Genomic DNA, 21,390 nt, shown 5'->3' on the forward strand with positions numbered 1-21,390 from the left:
CATTGTGATTCGATTACTTGTTTATATATTTTCTCACATCACTATTTCTGCCCTTACCTAATGTGGCTATAAATTTGTAATTCATCACCCACTATGCTTTTCTGTCCTATGAGTAAATACTACAGCTTCATGACGGAACAGAAAAAATTTTAAAGCTCCAAGACTTCACAGTTAAACCATCATAACAGCTTTGCTTAATAAGAATAAAATGAGTGTAAGTGAATAAAAGCATTTGTATTTCTGCTACTCAAATAAGGTTTCTACCTCATAACTGGTCTATACACAAGCCACCTCTGCTTACGGCACAATAGGAGCTCAAAAGCCGTGGGTGGGGGTTAAAGAAAAGTTTTGCAATTCAAGAAAAAAAATCCCTAATGTGTTCTACGTAGCTTCAAGCCCGCCTAGGGAGAACAGAATGCCTTTAAAGAGCGAAGAAGTTGTGGGCTGCAACAGATCATTTTGAGGATTTCTTCCAAGACTAAGAGTCGATGGAGAATTCAGAATTCAAAATACCGCATTACTGATATCTTAATTTATCAATACAAAACCACAATAAAAACTGAATTTCTTGAGAGTAGGAACACGTTTCCTTCTGAGAGACCTACAGCTTTTCATACTCAAGCGTCTTTTTCAAAAGGAAAAACCGGAGCACTCAGGATTACTGGTCCGAGGTCACTCAACAGGTAGGCGGCCGGACCAGGACGAACATCGGCCTCCCGCATTTATTGTACTAGTCCTTCACAAGGTCTGCCGAAAGCAACTTAGCGAAAAACCTTAAACTTCAGTATCTAGAAAACAGGCTATTAATTCCTAATCAAACTTAAAAAAAAGAGTTATCCTTTACTTCCGGAATTCCCTGGTAAGTGACCTCCAGGACTGATAGTTCAGCCTCAGGCGCGCTCCCGCCAAGGACCTTTGGGGGAAGGGACAAAATAGGTAAAGTGGGTGGGCAGCCCGGCGCAGCCCTCTTGGGAAGGTTTCCGAACTGGCTCACACCGCTGCGGTGGACGGGGCGCACCTGCAGGGCGCTCGGCTGTCCATCAACTGCGACAACACCCCCGCCCACCCCTTACCTCCCGAGGCGCTTACCTGGGGCGTCTGCGGGGGCCTGGCCCCTGAACGTGGCCGTCTCGGCCCATTCCAGGTGCGACGAGGGCCGACTCCACGGCCGGGGGGTCCCAGGAGGCAGGTAGGAGGGGTTGGACTTCCGCCGGATCGCCACCCGTCTGAAGTTGTAGTCGCCCTCGCCGCTCATTTTGCTGCGTTCGCTCGCGGCTCGGCACCCTCGCCCGCCCTCGTCCGGCCGCAAGCGCGCGCTCGGCGGGCTCCTGAGGGGCGACCGGACCCCCGGGGGCGTCGTTTGCATGCCCAGGCTCGGCGCGACTCGACAGAGACAACTTCGGGGCTGCTCAGCGCCGGCGCCCTTCTGCTCCGGCGTCTCCTCTGCAAGTGCTTCCTCGTCCCTTCCTCCCGGGACTCCCAGGGCCGCGCCGCGAGTTTGGCTCCGACTCCCTGTGCGGCAGCCGCCACGCCCGGTCTCTGCGGCTCGCGCTCTCACCTGACGCCGCCACTGCAGCGGCTGACTTGGGCTGCCACCACCCCCTCCTCTCTGGACCAATCGCCAGCCAGCGCCCGAGAGCGCCGAGAGTTCGGCCTGTGGTCGCCGCTGCCGCTACAGCAGCCGCCGCCTCCTGGTCCCGCCGGGGCAGCAGCCTAGCACGCTCGCGCGGTGCCGCCGGGAGCGTGCGCGCGGGGCCGCCGGGAGCGTTCCGGGCAGCTCCTCCCTCCCCTCTCCCCTCCCCTTCTCCTCTCCTGCCTCTTCCCTCTCTCCTCCCCCGCCTCTTCCCTCTCTCCTCCTCCATCCCCAGCGAGCCCCGGCTCGCCCTCGGGTCTCGACCGGAGCCACGAGGGCGAGGGCGCTCACCTGCGGACGCATACCTGGGGTGCTCCGAAGGTCAGCCGCGCTCACCTGTGGGCCACGCCCTGGACTCGGGGAGAAAGAAGAGATTATTACAGCTACTCCGGACTCTGTACAGGGCCTGCCATTCTCGCAGAGCCACACGGCAAGGGTCACACGTATGTCTCAAGCTGCTTCTGAGCCCTTGATAATGATCTTACCAGTGAAGTATTTCAGATAAAGAAACCGAGGTGCGGAACCTACACACAGTACTGCAGAGCTAGAATGCTTACCCGAGACTCTGCCCCAAAGTCTGTCCTTATCTCACTGAACTAAAAAATCTTGTCAGGAGCTTCGAGCCAGAGAAAGATGAAGAGGTGCGTGGAAGTAAAAGAGAAGGTGGAGCTGACCGTCCACAGGTTTCCTGAAGAGCATCACCACTAACACTTTAGGGACTTCATTAGTAATGCACTTTAGAGTCCTTTAATTTGTCAAGTCATTTTTTTTTAACTTCAGCTAAATACTAAGTTGAAAAAATTTTAAACTGGTTTGCTCACCTGCTTTTTAAAACTCATTACTCTAATAAGAGGCTGTGTTCCAAAACCACAGAGGTAGGAGGGGAAAGAGCAGCGTTCCGAGTATACCAGCTGAAGCAGAAAGAATTCCCCAGCCATCGCTCCCACCTTAGAAGCCACCCCACATTTTTTCAGATGGACTTTCATCCAGGTAACTTCTTATCCAGCTCCCTGAAGTGTATCCCATAACCCAGTCCTCAAGAAACCTTTCAGAAGGCAGTTCAACTGTCTCAGTCTCCTTGGCTGTTACTCCAATAAATGCACGCCTTAGGAGAAGGAACTACCCCCATAATTTCTAATGCATCCATTCAGACCTTGTTAAAAGGAGCTTTTGCTCCCTTTGAATTTCTTATCCCTGTATCACTATATTGTACCTAATTATTGTTTCTCTGTAATTGTGGTGTTATCTACTATTTCTGATACTACTATAGTATCAGAAATAATTTAAACAAGTGGTTTCAAATATAAATTAATAATGAAAGGGGTTTTACCTCCATATGCTAAGATAACTATAATTTAAGTGCAGGTTTTTGACGTAATTTATTTGGTTCAATAAAAAGGTGGTGTTGCAATCAAAAACACCATACTAGCAACCTAGCTCAGACCTATCTATTTTTTTAATTAATTAACTAATTTTTTACATCTTTATTGGAGTAGAATTGCTTTACAATGGTGTGTTAGTTTCTGCTTTATAACAAAGTGAATCAGTTATACATATACATATGTTCCCATATCTCTTCCCGTTTGCGTCTCCCTCCCTCCCACCCTCCCTATCCCACCCCTCCAGGTGGTCACAAAGCAACGGAGCTGATCTCCCTGTGCTATGCGGCTATCTATTTTACGTTTGGTAGTGTATATACGCCCATGCCACTCTCTCTCTTTATCACAACGTACCCTTCCCCCTCCCCATATCCTCAAGTCCGTTCTCTAGTAGGTCTGTGTCTTTATTCCTGTCTTACCCCTAGGTTCTTCATGACATTTTGTTTTTTTTCTTAAATTCCATATATATGTATTAGCATACGGTATTTGTCTTTCTCTTTCTGACTTACTTCACTCTGTATGACAGACTCTAGGTCCATCCATTTCATTACAAATAGCTCAATTTCGTTACTTTTTATGGCTGAGTAATATTCCATTTGTATATATGTGCCACATCTTCTTTATTCATTCATCCGATTATGGAAACTTAGGTTGTTTCCATCTCCTGGCTATTGTAAATAGAGCTGCAATGAACATTTTGGTACATGATTCTTTTTGAATTATGGTTTTCTCAGGGTATATGCCCAGTAGTGAGATTGCTGGGTCATATGGTAGTTCTATTTGTAGTTTTTAAGGAACCTCCATACTGTTCTCCATAGTGGCTGTACCAATTCACATTCCCACCAGCAGTGCAAGAGTGTTCCCTTTTCTCCACATCCTCTCCAGCATTTATTGTTTGTAGATTTTTGATGATGGCCTTTCTGACTGGTGTGAGATGATATCTCATTGTAGTTTTATTTGCATTTCTCTAATAATTAATGATGTTGAGCATTCTTTCATGTGTTTGTTGGCAGTCTGTATATCTTCTTTGGAGAAATGTCTTTTTAGGTCTTCTACCCATTTTTGGATTGGGTTGTTTGATTTTTGTTATTGAGCTGCATGAGCTGCTTGTAAATTTTGAAGATTAATCCTTTGTCAGTTGCTTCATTTGCAAATATTTTCTCCCATTCTGAGGGTTGTCTTTTGGTCTTCCTTATGGTTTCCTTTGCTGTGCAAAAGCTTTGCAGTTTCATTAGGTCCCATTTGTTTATTTTTGTTTTTATTTCCATTTCTCTAGGAGGTGGGTCAAAAAGGCTCTTGCTGTGATTTATGTCACAGAGTGTTCTCCCTATGTGTTCCTCTAAGAGTTTGATAGTTTCTGGCCTTACATTTAGGTCTTTAATCCATTTTGATCTTCTTTTTGTGTATAGTGTTAGGGAGTGACCTAATCTCATACTTTTACATGTACCTGTCCAGTTTTCCCAGCACTACTTTTTTTTCTTTTTTTTTTTTTGGCGGTACACAGACCTCTCACTGTTGTGGCCTCTCCCGTTGCAGAGCACAGGCTCTGGACACGCAGGCTCAGCGGCCATGGCTCACAGCCCCAGCCGCTCCGCAGCATGTGGGATCTTCTCGGACCAGGGCACGAACCCGTGTCCCCTGCATCGGCAGGCGGACTCTCAACCGCTGCGCCACCAGGGAAGCCCCCCAGCACCACTTATTGAAGAGGCTGTCCTTTCTCCACTGTACATTTTTGCCTCCTTTATCAAAGATAAGGTGACCGTATGTGTGTGGGTTTATCTCTGGGCTTTCTATCCTGTTCCATTAATCTATATTTCTGTTTTTGTGCCAGTACCATACTGTCTTCATTACTGTAGCTTTGTAGTATAGTCAGAAGTCAGGGAGCCTGATTCCTCCAGCTCCGTTTTTCGTTCTCAAGATTGCTTTGGCTATTCGGGGTCTTTTGTGTTTCCATACAAATTGTGAAATTTTTTGTTCTAGTTCTGTGAAAAATGCCAGTGGTAGTTTGTTAGGGATTGCATTCAATCTGTAGATTGCTTTGGGTAGTAGAGTCATTTTCACAATGTTGATTCTTCCAATACAAAAACATGGTATATCTCTCCATCTATTTGTATCATCTTTGATTTCTTTCATCAGTGTCTTATAATTTTCTGCATACAGGTCTTTTGTCTCCTTAAGTAGGTTTATTCCTAGATATTTTGTTCTTTTTGTTGCAGTGGTTAATGGGAGTGTTTTCTTGATTTCATTTTCAGATTTTTCATCATTAGTATATAGGAATGCCAGAGATTTCTGTGCATTAATTTTGTATCCTGCTACTTTACCGAATTCATTGATTAGCTCTAGTAGTTTTCTGGTAGCATCTTTAGGATTCTCTATATATAGTATCATGTCATCTGCAAACAGTGACAGCTTTACTTCTTCTTTTCCAATTTGGATTCCTTTTATTTCTTTTTCTTCTCTGATTGCTGTGGCTAAAACTTCCAAAACTCTGTTGAATAGGAGTGGTGAGAGTGGGCACCCTTGTCTTGTTCCTGATCTTAGTGGAAATGCTTTCAGTTTTTCACCATTGAGGACAATGTTGGCTGTGGGTCTGTCATATATGGCCTTTATTCTGTTGAGGAAATTTCCCTGTATGCCTACTTTCTGGAGGTTTTTTATCATAAATGGTGTTGAATTTTGTCAAAAGCTTTCTCTGCATCTATTGAGATGACCATATGGTTTTTCTCCTTCAATTTGTTAATATGGTGTATCACATTGATTTATTTGCGTATATTGAAGAATCCTTTCATTCCTGGAATAAAACCCACTTGATCATGGTGTATGATCCTCTTAATGTGCTGTTGGATTCTGTTTGCTAGTATTTTGTTGAGGATTTTTGCATCTATGTTCATCAGTGATATTGGCCTGTAGTTTTCTCTCTTTGTGACATCTTTGTCTGGTTTTGGTATCAGGGAGATGGTGGCCTCGTAGAATGAGTTTGGGAGTGTTCCTCCCTCTGCTGTATTTTGGAAGAGTTTAAGAAGGATAGGTGTTAGCTCTTCTCTAAATATTTGATAGAATTCGCCTCTAAAGCCATCTGGTCCTGGGGTTTTGTTTGTTGGAAGATTTTTAATCACAGTTTCAACTTCAGTGCTTGTGATTGGTCTGTTCATATTTTCTGTTTCTTCCTGATTCAGGCTTGGCAGGTTGTGCATTTCTAAGAATTTGTCCATTTCTTCCAGGTTGTCCATTTTATTGGCATACAGTTGCTTGTAGTAATCTATCATGATCTTTTGTATTTCTGCAGTGTCAGTTGTTACTTCTCCTTTTTCATTTCTAATTCTATTGATTTGAGTCTTCTCCCTTTTTTTCTTGATGAGTCTGGCTAATGGTTTATCAATTTTGTTTATCTTCTCAAAGAACCAGCTTTTAGTTTTGTTGATCTTTGCTATCGTTTCCTTCATTTCTTTTTCATTTATTTCTGATCTGATCTTTATGATTTCTTTCCTTCTGCTAACTTTGGGGTTTTTTTGTTCTTCTTTCTCTAATTGCTTTAGGTGCAAGCTTAGGTTATTTATTCGAGATGTTTCCTGTTTCTTAAGATAGGATTGTATTGCTATAAACTTACCTCTTAGAACTGCTTTTGCTGCATCCCATAGGTTTTGCGTCATTGTGTCTCCATTGTCATTTGTTTCTAGGTATTTTTTGATTTCCTCTTTGATTTCTTCAGTGATCACTTCATTATTAAGTAATGTATTGTTTAGCCTCCATGTGTTTGTATTTTTTACAGATCTTTTTCTGTAATTGATATCTAATCTCATAGTGTTGTGGTCCAAAAAGATACTTGATACAATTTCAATTTTATTAAATTTACCAAGGCTTGATTTGTGACCCAAGATATGATCTATCCTGGAGAATGTTCCATGAGCACTTGAGAAAAATGTGTATTCTCTTGTTTTTGGATGGAATGTCCTATAAATATCAATTAAGTCCATCTTGTTTAATGTATCATTTAAAGCTTGTGTTTCCTTATTTATTTTCATATTGGATGATCTGTCCATGGGTGAAAGTGGGGTGTTAAAGTCCCCTGCTATGAATGTGTTACTGTCGATTTCCCCTGTTAGTATTTGCCTTATGTATTGAGGTGCTCCTATGTTGGGTGCATAAATATTTACAATTGTTATATCTTCTTCTTGGGTCAATCCTTTGACCATTATGTAGTGTCCTTCTTTGTCTCTTCTAATAGTCTTTATTTTAAAGTCTACTTTGTCTGATATGAGAATTACTACTCCAGGTTTCTTTTGATTTCCATTTGCATGAAATATCTTTTTCCATCCCCCCACTTTCAGTCTGTATGTGTCTCTAGGTCTGAAGTGGGTCTCTTGTAGACAGCATATATATGGTTCTTGTTCTTGTATCCATTCAGCCAGTCTGTGTCTTTTGGTGGGAGCATTTAATCCATTTACATTTAAGGTAATTATCGATATGTATGTTCCTATTCCCATTTTCTTAATTGTGTTTTGGGTTTGTTATTGTAGGTCTTTTCCTTCTCTTGTGTTTCTTGCCTAGAGAAGGTCCTTTAGCATTTGTTGTAAAGCTGGTTTGGTGGTGCTGAACTCTCTCAGCTTTTGCTTGTCTGTAAAGGTTTTAATTTCTCCATGAAATGTGAATGAGATCCTTGCTGGGTTGAGTAATCTTGGTTGTAGGTTTTTCTCCTTCATAACTTTAAATATGTCCTGCCAGTCCCTTCTGGCTTGCAGAGTTTGTGCTGAAAGATCAGCTGTTAACCTTATGGGGATTCCCTTGTGTGTTATTTGTTGTTTTTCCCTTGCTGCCTTTAATTTGTTTTCTTTGTATTTAATTTTTGACAGTTTGATTAATATGTGTCTTGGTGTGTTTTTCCTTGGATTTATCCTGTATGGGACTCTCTGTGCTTCCTGGACTTGATTAACTATTTCCTTTCCCATATTAGGGAAGTTTTCAACTATCATCTCTCTTTTTTCTTTTTTTTTTTTTTTTTTTTTGCGGTACACGGGCCTCTCACTGCTGTGGCCTCTCCCGTTGCAGAGCACAGGCTCAGCGGCCATGGCTCATGGGCCCAGCTGCTCTGCAGCATGTGGTGTCTTCCCGGACCAGGGCACGAACCCGTGTCCCCTACATCAGCAGGCAGAAACTATAATCTCTTCAGATATTTTCTCAGTCCCTTTCTTTTTCTCTTCTTCTTCTGGAACCCCTATAATTCGAATGTTTTTAATGTTGTGTGTTTAATGGTGTGTTTTAATGTTGTGTGTTTTTAATGGTGTGTTTAATGTTGTCCCAGAGGTCTCTGAGACTGTCCTCAGTTCTTTTCATTCTTTCTTCTTAATTCTGCTCTGCAGTAGTTATTTCCACTATTTTATCTTCCAGGTCACTTATCCGTTCTTCTGTTTCAGTTATTCTGCTATTGATCCCATCTAGAGTATTTTTAATTTCATTTATTGTGTTGTTCATCATTGCTTGTTTCATCTTTAGTTCTTCTAGTTCCTTGTTAAATGTTTCTTGCATTTTCTCTATTCTATTTCCAAGATTTTAGATCATCTTTACTATCATTATTCTGAATTCTTTTTCAGGTAGACTGCCTATTTCCTCTTCATTTGTTAGGTCTGGTGGGTTTTTATCTTGCTCCTTCATCTGCTGTGTGTTTTTCTGTCTTCTCATTTTGGTTATCTTACTGTGTTTGGGGTCTCCTTTTTGCAGGCTGCAGGTTCGTAGTTCCCATTGTTTTTGGTGTCTTTCGCCAGTGGGTAAGTTTGGTTCAGTGGGTTGTGTAGGCTTCCTGGTGGAGGGGACTAGTGCCTGTGTTCTGGTGGATGAGGCTGGATCTTGTCTTTCTGGTGGGCAGGTCCACATCTGGTGGTGTGTTTTGGAGTGTCTGTGGACTTATTATGATTTTAGGCAGCCTCTCTGCTAATGGGTGGTGGTGTGTTCCTGCCTTGCTAGTTGTTTGGCATAGGGTGTCCAGCACTGTAGCTTGCTGGTCATTGAGTGAAGCTGGCTGTTGGTGTTGTGATGGAGATCTCTGAGAGATTTTCGCCCTTTGATTTTACACGGAGCTGGGAGGTCTCTTGTAGACCAGTGTCCTGAAGTTGGCTCTCCCACCTCAGAGGCACAGCACTGACTCCTGGCTGCAGCACCAAGAGCCTTTCATCCACACGGCTCAGAATAAAAGGGAGGAAAAGTAGAAAGAAAGAAAGAAAGAGGATAAAAGAAAATAAAGTAAGGTAAAAAAAATAAATTTATTAAAGTAAAATAATAATTATTAAGAAAAAGAATTTTTTTAAACTAAAACAAACAAACAAAAAATGGACGGATAGAACCCTAGGACAAATGGTGAAAGCAAAGCTATACAGACAAAATCTCACACAGATGCATACATATACACACTCACAAAAAGAGGAAAAGGGGAAAAAATAATCTTGCTCTCAAAGTCCACCTCCTCAATTTGGGATGATTCGTTGTCTCTTCAGGTATTCCACAGTTGCAGGGTACATCAAGTTGATTGTGGAGATTTAATCCGCTGCTCCTGAGGCTGCTGGGAGAGATTTCCCTTTCTCTTCTTTGCTCGCACAGCTCCCGGGGTTCAGCTTTGGATTTGGCCCCGCCTCTGCATGTAGGTCACCGGAGGGCGTCTGTTCGTCACTCAGACAGGACGGGGTTAAAGGAGCTGCTGATTCGGGGGCTCTGGCGCACTCAGGCCGGCGGGGAGGGAGGGGTACAGAGTGCGGGGCGAGCCTGCAGAGGCAGAGTCCAGCATCACGTTGCACCAGCCTGAGGCGCACCGTGCGTTCTCCTGGGGAAGTTGTCCCTGGATCCCGGGACTCTGGCAGTGGCGGGCTGCACAGGCTCCCCGGAAAGGAGGTGTGGAGAGTGCCCTGTGCTCGCACACAGGCTTCTTGGTGGTGGCAGCAGCAGCCTTAGCATCTCATGCCTGTCTCTGGGGTCTGCGCTGTTAGCTGCGGCTCATGCCCGTCTCTGGAGCTCCTTTAAGCAGTGCTCTTAATACCCTCTCCTTGCGCACCAGGAAACAAAGAGGAAAGAAAAAGTCTCGTGCCTCTTCAGCAGCTCCAGACTTTTCTCCGGACTCCCTCCCAGCTGGCCGTGGCGCACTAACCCCTTCAGGCTGTGTTCACGCCACCAACCCCAGTCCTCTCCCTGTGCTCTGACCGAAGCCCGAGCCTCAGCTCGCAGCCCCGCCCGCCCCGGTGGGTGAGCAGACAAGCCTCTCGGACTGGTGAGTGCCGGTTGGCCCTGACACCCTGTGCGGGAATCTCTCTGCTTTGCCCTCTGCACCCCTGTTGCTGTGCTCTCCTCTGCGGCTTCGAAGCTTCCCCCCTCTGCCACCCGCAGTCTCCGCCAGCAAAGGGGCTTCCTAGTGTGTGGAAACCTTTCCTCCTTCACAGCTCCCTCCCACTGGTGCAGGTCCAGTCCCTATTCTTTTGTCTCTGTTTATTCTTTTTTCTTTTGCCCTACCCAGGTACGTGGGGTGTTTCTTGCCTTTTGGGAGGTCTGAGGTCTTCCGCCAGCGTTCAGTAGGTGTTCTGTAGGAGTTGTTCCACGTGTAGATGTATTTTTGATGTATCTGTGGGGAGGAAGGTGATCTCCGCGTCTTACTCTTCCGCCATCTTCCCCCTCTCCCCTGAGAGCTATCTATTTTTAAGTAAGAAGATGATGGCAATCTTCTCTTTTAGAGAACTGGTTACTCAATGAATCTTAAAGGTACTCCCCTACTGCCCCCTCTCCTACTACCTCAGTAGATACTTAATCTTTCTGTAGAGAACTGCAGTAAACATACTTGTATGGGGCAAAAAGGTATCTTACCCCAAGTATTTGCAGCAGCAGTTTAATGCTTCCTCATTTGGATATTTTGACTTGTTTACAGTATATGTATTTCTATTTCTTTCATGGCTCAAGTTGTTCACATTACCTAATATAATGTTAGTTCACATCAGTGGATGTCTGTATTTTCAGACATCATCTGATATTTCCTCTCTCAATGTTATGATGCTTAATATTTTCTGATAGAAACCATTTCTCAGGGACTTTGCATTTGATGACTATGTTTTTGCAACACTAAATGAATGGATCAACAGAACTTTATTTGATCTCAATTTACCATAGGTTAGAGCAGAACAAGTTTTTTGTGTATCATCTTATACATATAGTCCTTATATAATATTTTATTTGCTTATATAGCTAATAGAAAGTTTGGTAGTAACTCACTTAACACATATTGAATGAGAACTGTGCTGGGTCCTGAAATACAGAGATGCATGCAATACACAGGTGCTTATACTCCATGTCTCTGTGACTGAAACAATGCTGAATGCTGACTAAATCAGGTATCATTTTCCTTGGGCACACAAGGAGACATTTAAACCTTCCCTTGCAGTTAGGTGAAGCCATGTAACTGGATTCTTCAAAATTTTGTGGGCAGAAATAATAATGTGTCACCTCCAGGCCTGGCCATAAAACTCTGCTCCTCTTCTCCAACTACCAGTTAGAATGCAGAGGGGCCAGTGGAAGGACCTGAGCCCTAGACCATGTGGAGCCACTGTATGGAGAGGAGCTGACAGTCCAGAATCACCCCTTTCCTATGAATTAACATACAAGATCAGACTAGCAAAATGCATAGCAAGGCTATGAACTAATTCATATTCCTTAAATTTTGTTTTTATATTTTCCAGTGTAGAAAAAATTATATACATTGATATGTCTTTTTATTCTAATAAAAATGTTTTAAACAAACATTCAATTTAATTTTAACAACATAACCAGTCTCAGATTGATCTAGTCCCTAATAAATAAGATAAAACCAAAAAAGAACACTCAGGTGAAAAATTATGAATCAATAAACTGCTTCAACTGCTGACAGAACATCACTTCCAAAACTAGAGTTTAAGAGAAATCAAGGGGCTTCCCTGGTGGTGCAGTGGTTAAGAATCCGCCTGCCAATGCAGGGGACACGGGTTCAAACCCTGGTCCGGGAAGATCCCACATGCTGTGGAGCAACTAAGCCCATGCGCCACAACTACTGAGCCTGCGCGCTAGAGCCTGCGAGCCACAACTACTGAGCCCGCGTGCCACAACTACTGAAGCCCGAGTGCCTAGAGCTCGTGCACCGCAACAAGAGAAACCACTGCATTGAGAAGCCCATGCACCGCAATGAACAGTAGCCCTCACTCACCACAACTAGAGAAAGCCCGCGCGCAACATCACAGACCCAATGCGGCCAAAAATAAATAAATAAATTATATATATATATAAAAGAGAAATCAACACTTTGCAGCAGATTCACTCATTTTAATCTCACTAGAGAAAGAAAAAATTTCTCATGCTTTAAAATAGTGTTATTTCCTCAGTAAATGAATTATAAATTTATTAATTATTTTGATGCTGTCACTGGGTAGGAATTTATATATCATTAAAGTAGTAAAGGCCACTAAAAGGCATGAATTACACTGACTTTATGTAGTAGTATTAGGGGCTGACAAACTTTTGATTTAAAGTAGAACACACAACATGAGTGTTAAGAGTTTTAAGTTTTATTCAGGGTCTTGCTGAGGACTATAGCCAGGAGCAGCCTCTCAGCAGCGCTGAAGAAACTGGTCTGAAGAGGTAGAGAGGAGTCAGCCAGAATTTTTTGCGTAGGAAATACGTGTAGTCATGCATACATCCTGGCAAAAGATTACTACTACAGTAGTTACAGTGAACAGATATATTTTTTTTTTATGTATAGCCGATTCACTCTATTATACAGCAGAAACCAACACAACAATGTAAAGCAATTATACTCCAATAAAGATGTTTTTTAAAAAAAAGCAAAAAAAGAAAGAAAGAAACTCCCTGAGATTGGGAACCAGCAAACAGCAGACATAATTTCAGGAGAAGCAGTTTGGTCACAAGATAACTTTTCCCCGTGAGCCTTTTATTCCCTCTGAAATCGTCTGGTCACAGGAGAGAGGGCGTCTGGAGAGCTCCGCTCTCGGACTCACCACCACGGGTCTGGCTGGGCCAATGGAGCCTTCCTGCAGGACTGGACCCAGGCTGCAGACAGTGTCCCAGAGCAGTGCCCCGGACAGCCCAGTGCTGATGCCCGTGCTCCGTCCCTGGGCACCAACCGGAGTGAGTGTGCCAACCGGGGTGGAGGGAGGGGCCGTAAGTGTCTATACAACTGAGACAGTCCTGACCCCCCAGGGGTGCTGTGAGCCGCACCTTAATCTGGTCAATGTTGTCACCAGATAACTCTTGAATATGCTTGAGACTGTGTGTCACGCCAGAGGGTCTGAAAAACGTGATGCTGGCTGGAATGCCCTGCTGGGAATAGTAGCTGTTGATGTTCCCCTGGATTCCTGGGTGTGGGATCATCTGGTAGACGGTTAAGCTCTCCCCGGGAATCCCTTTGTCTTTGAGCATTTTCGGCAGGATTTCTCTTTTGAGGGTTCCACAGAGAAACAGAAGAGGCAGTGCTGACGACTCCCTAGAACAAATGCACTCTGCAAGCTTTTCTGCATTTCCACAGTTTTCTCCTTCTGTATGCAGGCCAATTTTATTCACTAGAGAAGCAGTAGCATTTCCCACCACATACACTGACTTAGCATTCCATTTTTCTTTCAGAGACTTTCTCCAGACTTCGGTTTTATTGTCTTTCTCCAAACACAGTTACACTGCTTCCACTGCTCTGGGGCTGGTAAAAATGAGGCCCCCGTAACCTTCAGGGTGAGACAGCTTCTCCGAAAAACCGGGAAGAGACAAAAACTCAAATGATAAAACAGGGATCAAAGTGGCTTCAAGTCCATATAATCCTAATTCCCTGATGTAGGGATCCTGGCCACAGTCGTCCTCCTTAGGGTCTTCCAGTAAAAGAACCTTCATTATTGCCTGGCAGTCTTTACAGGGTGATTGTCTGGCTGGTGAGGCACTCAGCAGGCACCCAGTCGGGGGCGAAATCTCAAGGTTCCTACCAGCAGGCAGCGAGGCTGCGGGAGCAACCAGCAGGGAGGGCGGCCCCCTCACCGCGTGGCCGGCGCTGCCATGGCGACGGCCCTCCCTGGGCCCCAAGCACCAGCACTTGCGCCGGGGGTCGCAGAGCCCCAGCCACACTCAGCTGGAGCTCACGCATGCGCACCAACACCCCGAACAGATAAGATTACTACTACAGTAGTCACAGTAAACAGATATCTTAAGTTAATGATTTTAGGGCTTTTCTATGTATGGGAAGATGCAAGAATCTGGGGTAATTTAAATTCTTCCTGAGATATACATCTTACTATCTAAGGGCCTGTTTAGCCAAAGAACAGAGTGCCTTATCCTGTTTCTTCATCCTGAATACATCTCAAGGTGTACTGTCAGTGGGCAACTGCAGTGGGTTGTGACTTAACCCTTGTATAACTGGTTGGTGAATGATGCTTTTTGTATTTTGTTTTTGTTGTTCACAATACAGAAGATAACCTCCCAAAGACCTAATTGAAGAAGATGATACATTTATTTTAACAGAAACTTAGTAAATAGTATGATATTTTGAGTTGGTACAAGTTGAGATTCCAATTGTTTTATGTATATATAAAATGCATAATTTATAACATGTTAATTTAATTTCTATGTCTATATTTTGACCAGGTATTGCATATATTAATGACCTTTGTAAGGAAGTATATATACACACCTCTTAGAAGATTTGCATAAATTTGAGGTGTCACCTGAAAGTGTCATGGTACAAGTTTGGCCTTGTACTTAAATTGACAACTATTGCTTCTTAAAGGGAAGTGATCAGTCAATATCTTTTTTTAATCATTTGGAAACTGGAAAGAAAGCAGTTACTTTCTAAAAAACACAGTACGTGACATAATGGAGCCTGGAGTTTCATGAGATTAGGAGAGAGGCACCCAACTTGAACCTGGCCTACCAGGAGAAGTTTCCTAAAGGACTTGAAATTAAAAGAGACCTGAAAGTGAGGAGTTGGCCTGGTGGAGGAGATAAATAGTTACCCCAGTGTAAGAAGCAGGACACACAAGGAAGAAAGGCAGAAGGGGCAGGGTTCAGGGGAGAGAGAGAGAGAAAGTTGCACTTACAGGGCATGGGAAGAGAGAAATGAAGCTGGAGAAAAAGTGGGGTCAGATCATAAGAACCATGTATGTCATGGTAAAGAGTTAGGACTTTAAACGAAATAATACCATTTGCAGCAACATGGATGCAATGAGAGATTATCATACTAAGTGAAGTAAGTCAGAAGGAGAAAGACAAATACCATATGATATCACTTATGTGTGGAATCTAAAATATGACACAAGTGAACCTATTGATAAAGCATAAACAGTCTCACAGACATAGAGAACAGACTTGTGATTGCCAAGGAGCAGGAGGAGGGGAGGGATGGACTGGGAGTTTGGGGTTAGTAGAAGCAAACTATTACATATAGAATGGATGGACAACAAGGTCCTACTGCATAGCACAGGGAACGATATTCACTGTCCCGGGATAAACCATAATGAAAAAGAATATAAAAAATATAACTGAGTCACTTTGCTGTACAGCAGGAATTAACACAACATTGTAAATCAACTACACTTCGTTAAAAAAAAAAAAAAAAAAAAAAGAGGACTTTATTCTGATGCCAGGGGAATGATTTTTAACTTTTAAGCAAGAAGTGATGTTATCAGATTTGCATTTTAGCAATCACTTTAGCTGTCCACATCCCTCATTTTTAGCCCATTAGATAAAAAAATACTGATCAATACTGAAATGTTTCATTTCAAATGATATACCACCTCCAAGAATGAATGAATGAAATATTGGGGAAATTTGCTTAAATCTGGCACATATAGGAAGTTTTGGTTTTTTTTTTAATTTTGATGTCGTTTATTTATTTCTTTTTCTTTTTTTTTTTTTTTTTTTTTTGCGGTTACACGGGCCTCTCACTGTTGTGGCCTCTCCCGCTGCGGAACACAGGCTCCGGACGCGCAGGCCCAGCGGCCATGGCTCACGGGACCAGCCGCTCCGCGGCATGTGGGATCCTCCCGGACCGTGGCACGAACCTGCGTCCCCTGCATCGGCAGGCGGACTCCCAACCACTGCACCACCAGGGAAGCCCTAGGAAGTTTTAAAACTGCTACCTACATCATGGGTTTTGTTTTGTTTTGTTTTGTTTAATTTAGTTTTTGTTGTAGTGGTTTGGTTATGATTTGTTAAACATCTCATACATAAATGCTGCTGAACTATCACTGGTTGCCAGGACAATAAGAGCATGGAATAACAGAATGCAATTCTATACTACTACATTCCTCTTTCCTGACCAGGAAACACAACTCTAAGATTCTGAATACTCAAGCTTTCCATATGTTATTGACTACTTTGGTAGATTAAATTGCATAACAGAATGCAATTCTATACTACTACAATCCTCTTTACTGACCAGGAAATACAACTCTAAGATTCTGAATACTCAAGCTTTCCATATGTTGTGACTATTTTGGTAGTTTAAATAGAAGTAGGTATTGATGTATATGCTTTCCAAAGACTAGTGCTATGAAACAGTAACCCATGAAGTGGGCAGGTCCAGAATATAAAGATAAATTTATTAGTTCCAGGAGCTACATCCCATAAAATGCTTGGTTTTTTTTCAAGGAAATACAGAAATGCAGTCAGTCCTCTGACAAATATTTGCTAGTATCACATTTGCACCCATTACTAATGTTAATATCACATTTATACCTGTTGCTCTGTTTCTGTATCTTTCTAAATACATTCTAAGATTTTTGTTTTATTTCCACATTATAGTGGAATCTCTTTGGAGACATTTTAAATGCATTTAAACCCACCATGCAGATATCTGCAATGCACAAACTCAATGATCATGAGGTATTTAAAGTAGTCAAGGGACTTCCCTGGTGGCGCAGTGGTTGAGAATCCTCCTGCCAATGCAGGGGACACAGGTTTGTTCCCTGGTCTGGGAAGATCCCACATGCCACGGAACAACTAAGCCCGTGAGCCACAACTACTGAAGTCCACGCGCCTCAATGAGAAGCCTGTGCACTGCAACTAGAGAAAGCTGGAGTGCAGCAACGAAGACCCAATGCAGCCAAAAAAATAATAAAGAGTAATAATAATAAAGTAGTCAAACTCTTAGAAACAGAAAGTAGGATGGTGGTTGCCAAGTATTGGGAGGAGTGGTTGCCAGGTGTTGGGAGAGGTGGAAAGGGGAGCGATTGTTCAATGGGTATAGAGCTTTGGTTTTGCAAGAGGAAAAATGTCTAGAGTCTGTTGTGCAATAATGTGCAGAGAGTTAACACTACTGTACACTTAAGATGGTAAATTTCATGCTATGTATTTTTACCATTATTACAAAAAAACTCCTCAATGACCAAGTTTACAACACATGCACAATGATATATTTTATCAGGAGCTATTTGGTTTTCAGCAATTATATGATGCCATAGATTATAAGATGCAACCCAGTTTTGGAGATGTTAAAAAGTAAAAAAAAGAAAAATGTGTCTTTTTTTTTTTTTTTTTTTTGCGGTATGCGGGCCTCTCACTTCTGTGGCCTCTCCCGTTGCGGAGCACAGGCTCCAGACGCGCAGGTTCAGCAGCCATGGCTCACGGGCCCAGCCGCTCCGCGGCATGTGGGATCTTCCCGGACCGGGACACGAACCCATGTCCCCTGCATCAGCAGGTGGACTCTCAACCACTGCGCCACCAGGGAAGCCTGAAAAATGTGTCTTAAGATGGATGAAATGTGATATACATATATTTGTGTATAAATACCTTTTTTTGCACTTTTATAAATTAAAATAACATTCTGGTACACTTCTAAAGCTTCCTATATGTGCCTGATTTAAATAAATTTCCTTCATCAAAATTTATTTATTTTTATTTACTTACTTATTGCTAGAAGAGGTATATTCTTTGAGCTGAAATATTCCAGGATTGATCAAGAGTGAATTAGTGGTGGAGTATATAAAGAAGTCAGAAAATTTATTACAGAGTTACAAGAGCCCATATCTCATCCAATAAAGTGTGTTTTTTCCTATTTGGTTTTATACACCTTAAATACATCACTTCAAAAATTAATTACAAATTAAAAGAATGTGACAAGCACTCTTGGCTACCTACTCAACTGCCATCCCCACTTTTCCTTGTTAACAAAACCCAGTTTCATTCAAATGTTGGCATCAATGTGGTCAGGCAAGTTGTGCTTCTTCGTAGAAAAACTGGATGAGATCAGGCGATCACGGTGATCTTATTTTCTTTGCCAGCTGTTGATTTAGGGGAGCATATGATCTGGTTCTGGGTCTAGAGAGGAAATATGCTGTGGGTTTCTGAGGAGGATTTTCTTCCTCACTAGAAGAACTTATTAAAAGGAGCCCACTCCACACCCACCTTCTCCTTACCCTCCTGCTTTTAGATGTGGTTTTGTAAAGATACAGACATAAGTTCTGAACTGCTGTAGCCGTCTCGTGACCAAGAGGGAAGATGATACCCATCTGCTGAGGGTGGCAGAACAGAATGATGGAAAGAGTCCTGGGCATTGCTATGTTTAATACGCTACTGAATCAACCCTGAAACTTCATGCCTCTTGAATCCTCGATAAGTGACAAGATAAACTGTCCTAATTGTCAAGCCACTGTTAGGCTTTTTTGTTACCTGTAGCCAAAAGCAAACATACGAACCTTCAAGTTGCAAACTTTCAAAGATGGGAACGTGTGTTCGAATGTCGAATCACGTAAGTTCACGTGTCTGGCATACATTGTCACGTGCATGCATCCTCTACAAGTGGTTGTGCTTTTGTGTACTTTACTATACGGTACTGCATAGAGTACAGTAGTACAGTATCTTTATTTCAAGCCCAGAATGTCCAAAAGCAGTGGTGATGTAGCTGGTACTGAGAAGAAGCACCAAGAGATAACGATGGAAACAAAAGTGAAAATAATTGAGAGTGGAACGAGGCAAAAAGATGGTAGACCTTGCTCATTATAACCATGAATCGTTCAACCATCAGCACGATTCTGAAGAAGAAGGACAAGATCATGGAACATGTGAAATCTGCTGTGCCTTGTCAACAATAATATCGAAGAAGAGTGGAAAAGTGATGGAGGAGATGGAGAAACTTCTCAGTGTGTGGATGCAGATCAGCATCAGCATCGATTCCTGCTCAGCTTAATGCTGATTCAAGAGAAAGCTAAAAGCCTTTATGAAGACTTGAAGAAGAAACAGGGGAAAGAATCAGAGGGTGCATCTTTTACTGCCAGCCATGGCTGGTTTCATTGGTTCAAGGCTAGATCCAACCTTCACAATATGAAAGTAAGTGGAGAGGCAGTGACTGCAGATAGGGTAGCTGCCTGGGAATTTCCTGAAATGCTTCGAGAAATTATTGATGAAGGAACATACTGTACTAATGAAGATCTGATGGAATTGGAGGCCCAGAGAAAGGACAAAGAAAGACAGGAGGAAGCAGAAGTAACTGAAGAACCAAAGAGATTCACGACACGGGAAACGGGAAGGGAATTTTCTTTATTTGAGGAGGCACTGTTAGTTTTTGAGGTACAGGACCTGAACGTAGAACGGTACATGAAGGCTGCAGCAGCCATTCAGAATGCAATCCGGTGCTACCGTGTCATCTATGACGAGAAAAAAAAAGAGCCACTACCCAGATATAACTGGATCGTTTTCTCAAGAGGGTAGATAGAATTAAACCCAGCAAGGGACCAGTACCTGTGCCAGCAACGTCAGGCGTGAGTGAAATTGCCGCTTGCCCTCCATCTCCTATTGCTGACGATCCTTCAGCTCTACCATCTCCCACCTCCCATCCCTCCTCCAGTCAGTAACTCTTCTTGCCTGTTCACTCGATAAAAGCCCCTGTAGGCCAGCTGTTGTACTATACTACTGTACTTTTCAAGGTACTGTACAGTAAGATAAAAAATCTTTTCTTTATTTTTGTGTTTGTTTTTTATGTATTATTGGTGTGAAAAGTGTTATACACCTATTACAGTACAGTATTTTATAGCCGATTGTGTTAGTTGGGTACCTAGGCTAACTTTGTTGGACTTACGAACAAATTGGACTTAAAAACATGCTTTCAGGGCTTCCCTGGTGGCACAGTGGTTGAGAGTCCGCCTGTCGATGCAGGGGACACGCGTTCGTGCCCTGGTCCGGGAAGATCCCACGTGCCGCGGAGCGGCTGGGCCCGTGAGCCATGGCCGCTGAGCCTGCGCATCCGGAGCCTGTGCTCCACAACGGGAGAGGCCACAACAGTGAGAGGCCCGCGTACCGCAAAAAACAAACAAACAAAAAAAACCCCGTGCTTTCAGAACGAAACTCTTTTGTATGTAGGGGGCTTTCTGTACCGATACAGGAAAAATGGTTTATCCAAATTTTAAGAAAAACTCCTGAGAGACTTCCCTGCTGGTCCAGTGGTAAAGACTCCACACTTTCTTTTTTCTTTCTTTTTTTTTTTTGGATCTTTGAATTTTATTATTTTTACTTTTTGTACAGCAGCTTCTTATTAGTTATCTATTTTGTACATATTAGTGTATATATGTCAATCCCAATCTCCCAATTCATCCCACCACCACCACCACCCCCCACCACTTTCCCCACTTGGTGTCCATACGTTTGTTCTCTACATCTGTGTCTCTGTTCCTTCCCTGCAAACCCGTTCATCTGTACCATTTTCCTAGGTTCCACATATATGTGTTAATATATGGTATTTGTTTTTCTCTTTCTGACTTACTTCACTCTCTGTATGACAGTCTCTAGATCCATCCACGTCTCTACAAATGACCCAATTCCATTCCTTTTTCTAGCTGAATAATATTCCATTGTATATATGTACCACATCTTCTTTATCCGTTCGTCTGTCGATGGGCATTTAGGTTGCTTCCATGACCTGGCTATTGTAAACAGTCCTGCAATGAACATTGGGGTGCATGTGTCTTTTTGAATTATGGTTTTCTCTGAGTATATGCCCAGTAGTGGGATTGCTGGATCATATGGTAATTCCATTTTTAGTTTTTTAAGGAACCTTCATACTGTTCTCCATAGTGGCTGTATCAATCTACATTCCCACCAACAGTGCAAGAGGGTTCCCTTTTCTCCATACCCTCTCCAGCATTTGTTATTTGTTTTTTTGTTTGTTTGTTTGTTTTTGTGGTATGTGGTCTTCTCACTGTTGTGGCCTCTCCCATTGTGCTCTCTTGCGGAGCACAGGCTCCAGACACATAAGCTCAGTGGCCATGGCTCATGGGCCTAGCCGCTCCATGGCATGTGAGATCTTCCCGGCCCGGGGCACAAACCCGTGTCCCCTGCATCGGTATGTGGACTCTCAACCACTGCGCCACCAGGGAAGCCCCAGCATTTGTTATTTGT

The 21,390-nt window shown here is 43.0% G+C and overlaps 1 protein-coding gene and 1 pseudogene across 4 annotated transcripts in view; both read right to left on the reverse strand.

Moving 5' to 3' along the window:
- FGD4 (FYVE, RhoGEF and PH domain containing 4) overlaps positions 1-1,509 on the reverse strand; it is a 199,941-nt gene extending 198,432 nt beyond the window's left edge. For 2 of the 3 annotated variants that reach the window (XM_079936402.1, XM_079936407.1), the window contains exon 1: positions 1,090-1,509. In XM_079936402.1, coding sequence (XP_079792528.1) covers positions 1,090-1,366 — 277 coding nt within the window. In that variant the 5' untranslated portion in view covers positions 1,367-1,509. The remainder of the gene's footprint in view (positions 1-1,089) is intronic. The other variant, XM_079936404.1, reaches the window with a different exon arrangement.
- Positions 1,510-13,193: 11,684 nt separating this feature from the next.
- LOC307194412 (uroporphyrinogen-III synthase-like) lies at positions 13,194-14,145 on the reverse strand (annotated as a pseudogene). The gene has a single exon. The product of its transcript is annotated as a uroporphyrinogen-III synthase-like (transcript).
- Between the last annotated feature and the right edge of the window lie 7,245 nt (positions 14,146-21,390).

The sequence above is a fragment of the Stenella coeruleoalba genome (genome assembly GCF_951394435.1).
Source record: "Stenella coeruleoalba genome assembly, chromosome: 11".
Taxonomy (NCBI): Eukaryota; Metazoa; Chordata; class Mammalia; order Artiodactyla; family Delphinidae; genus Stenella; species Stenella coeruleoalba.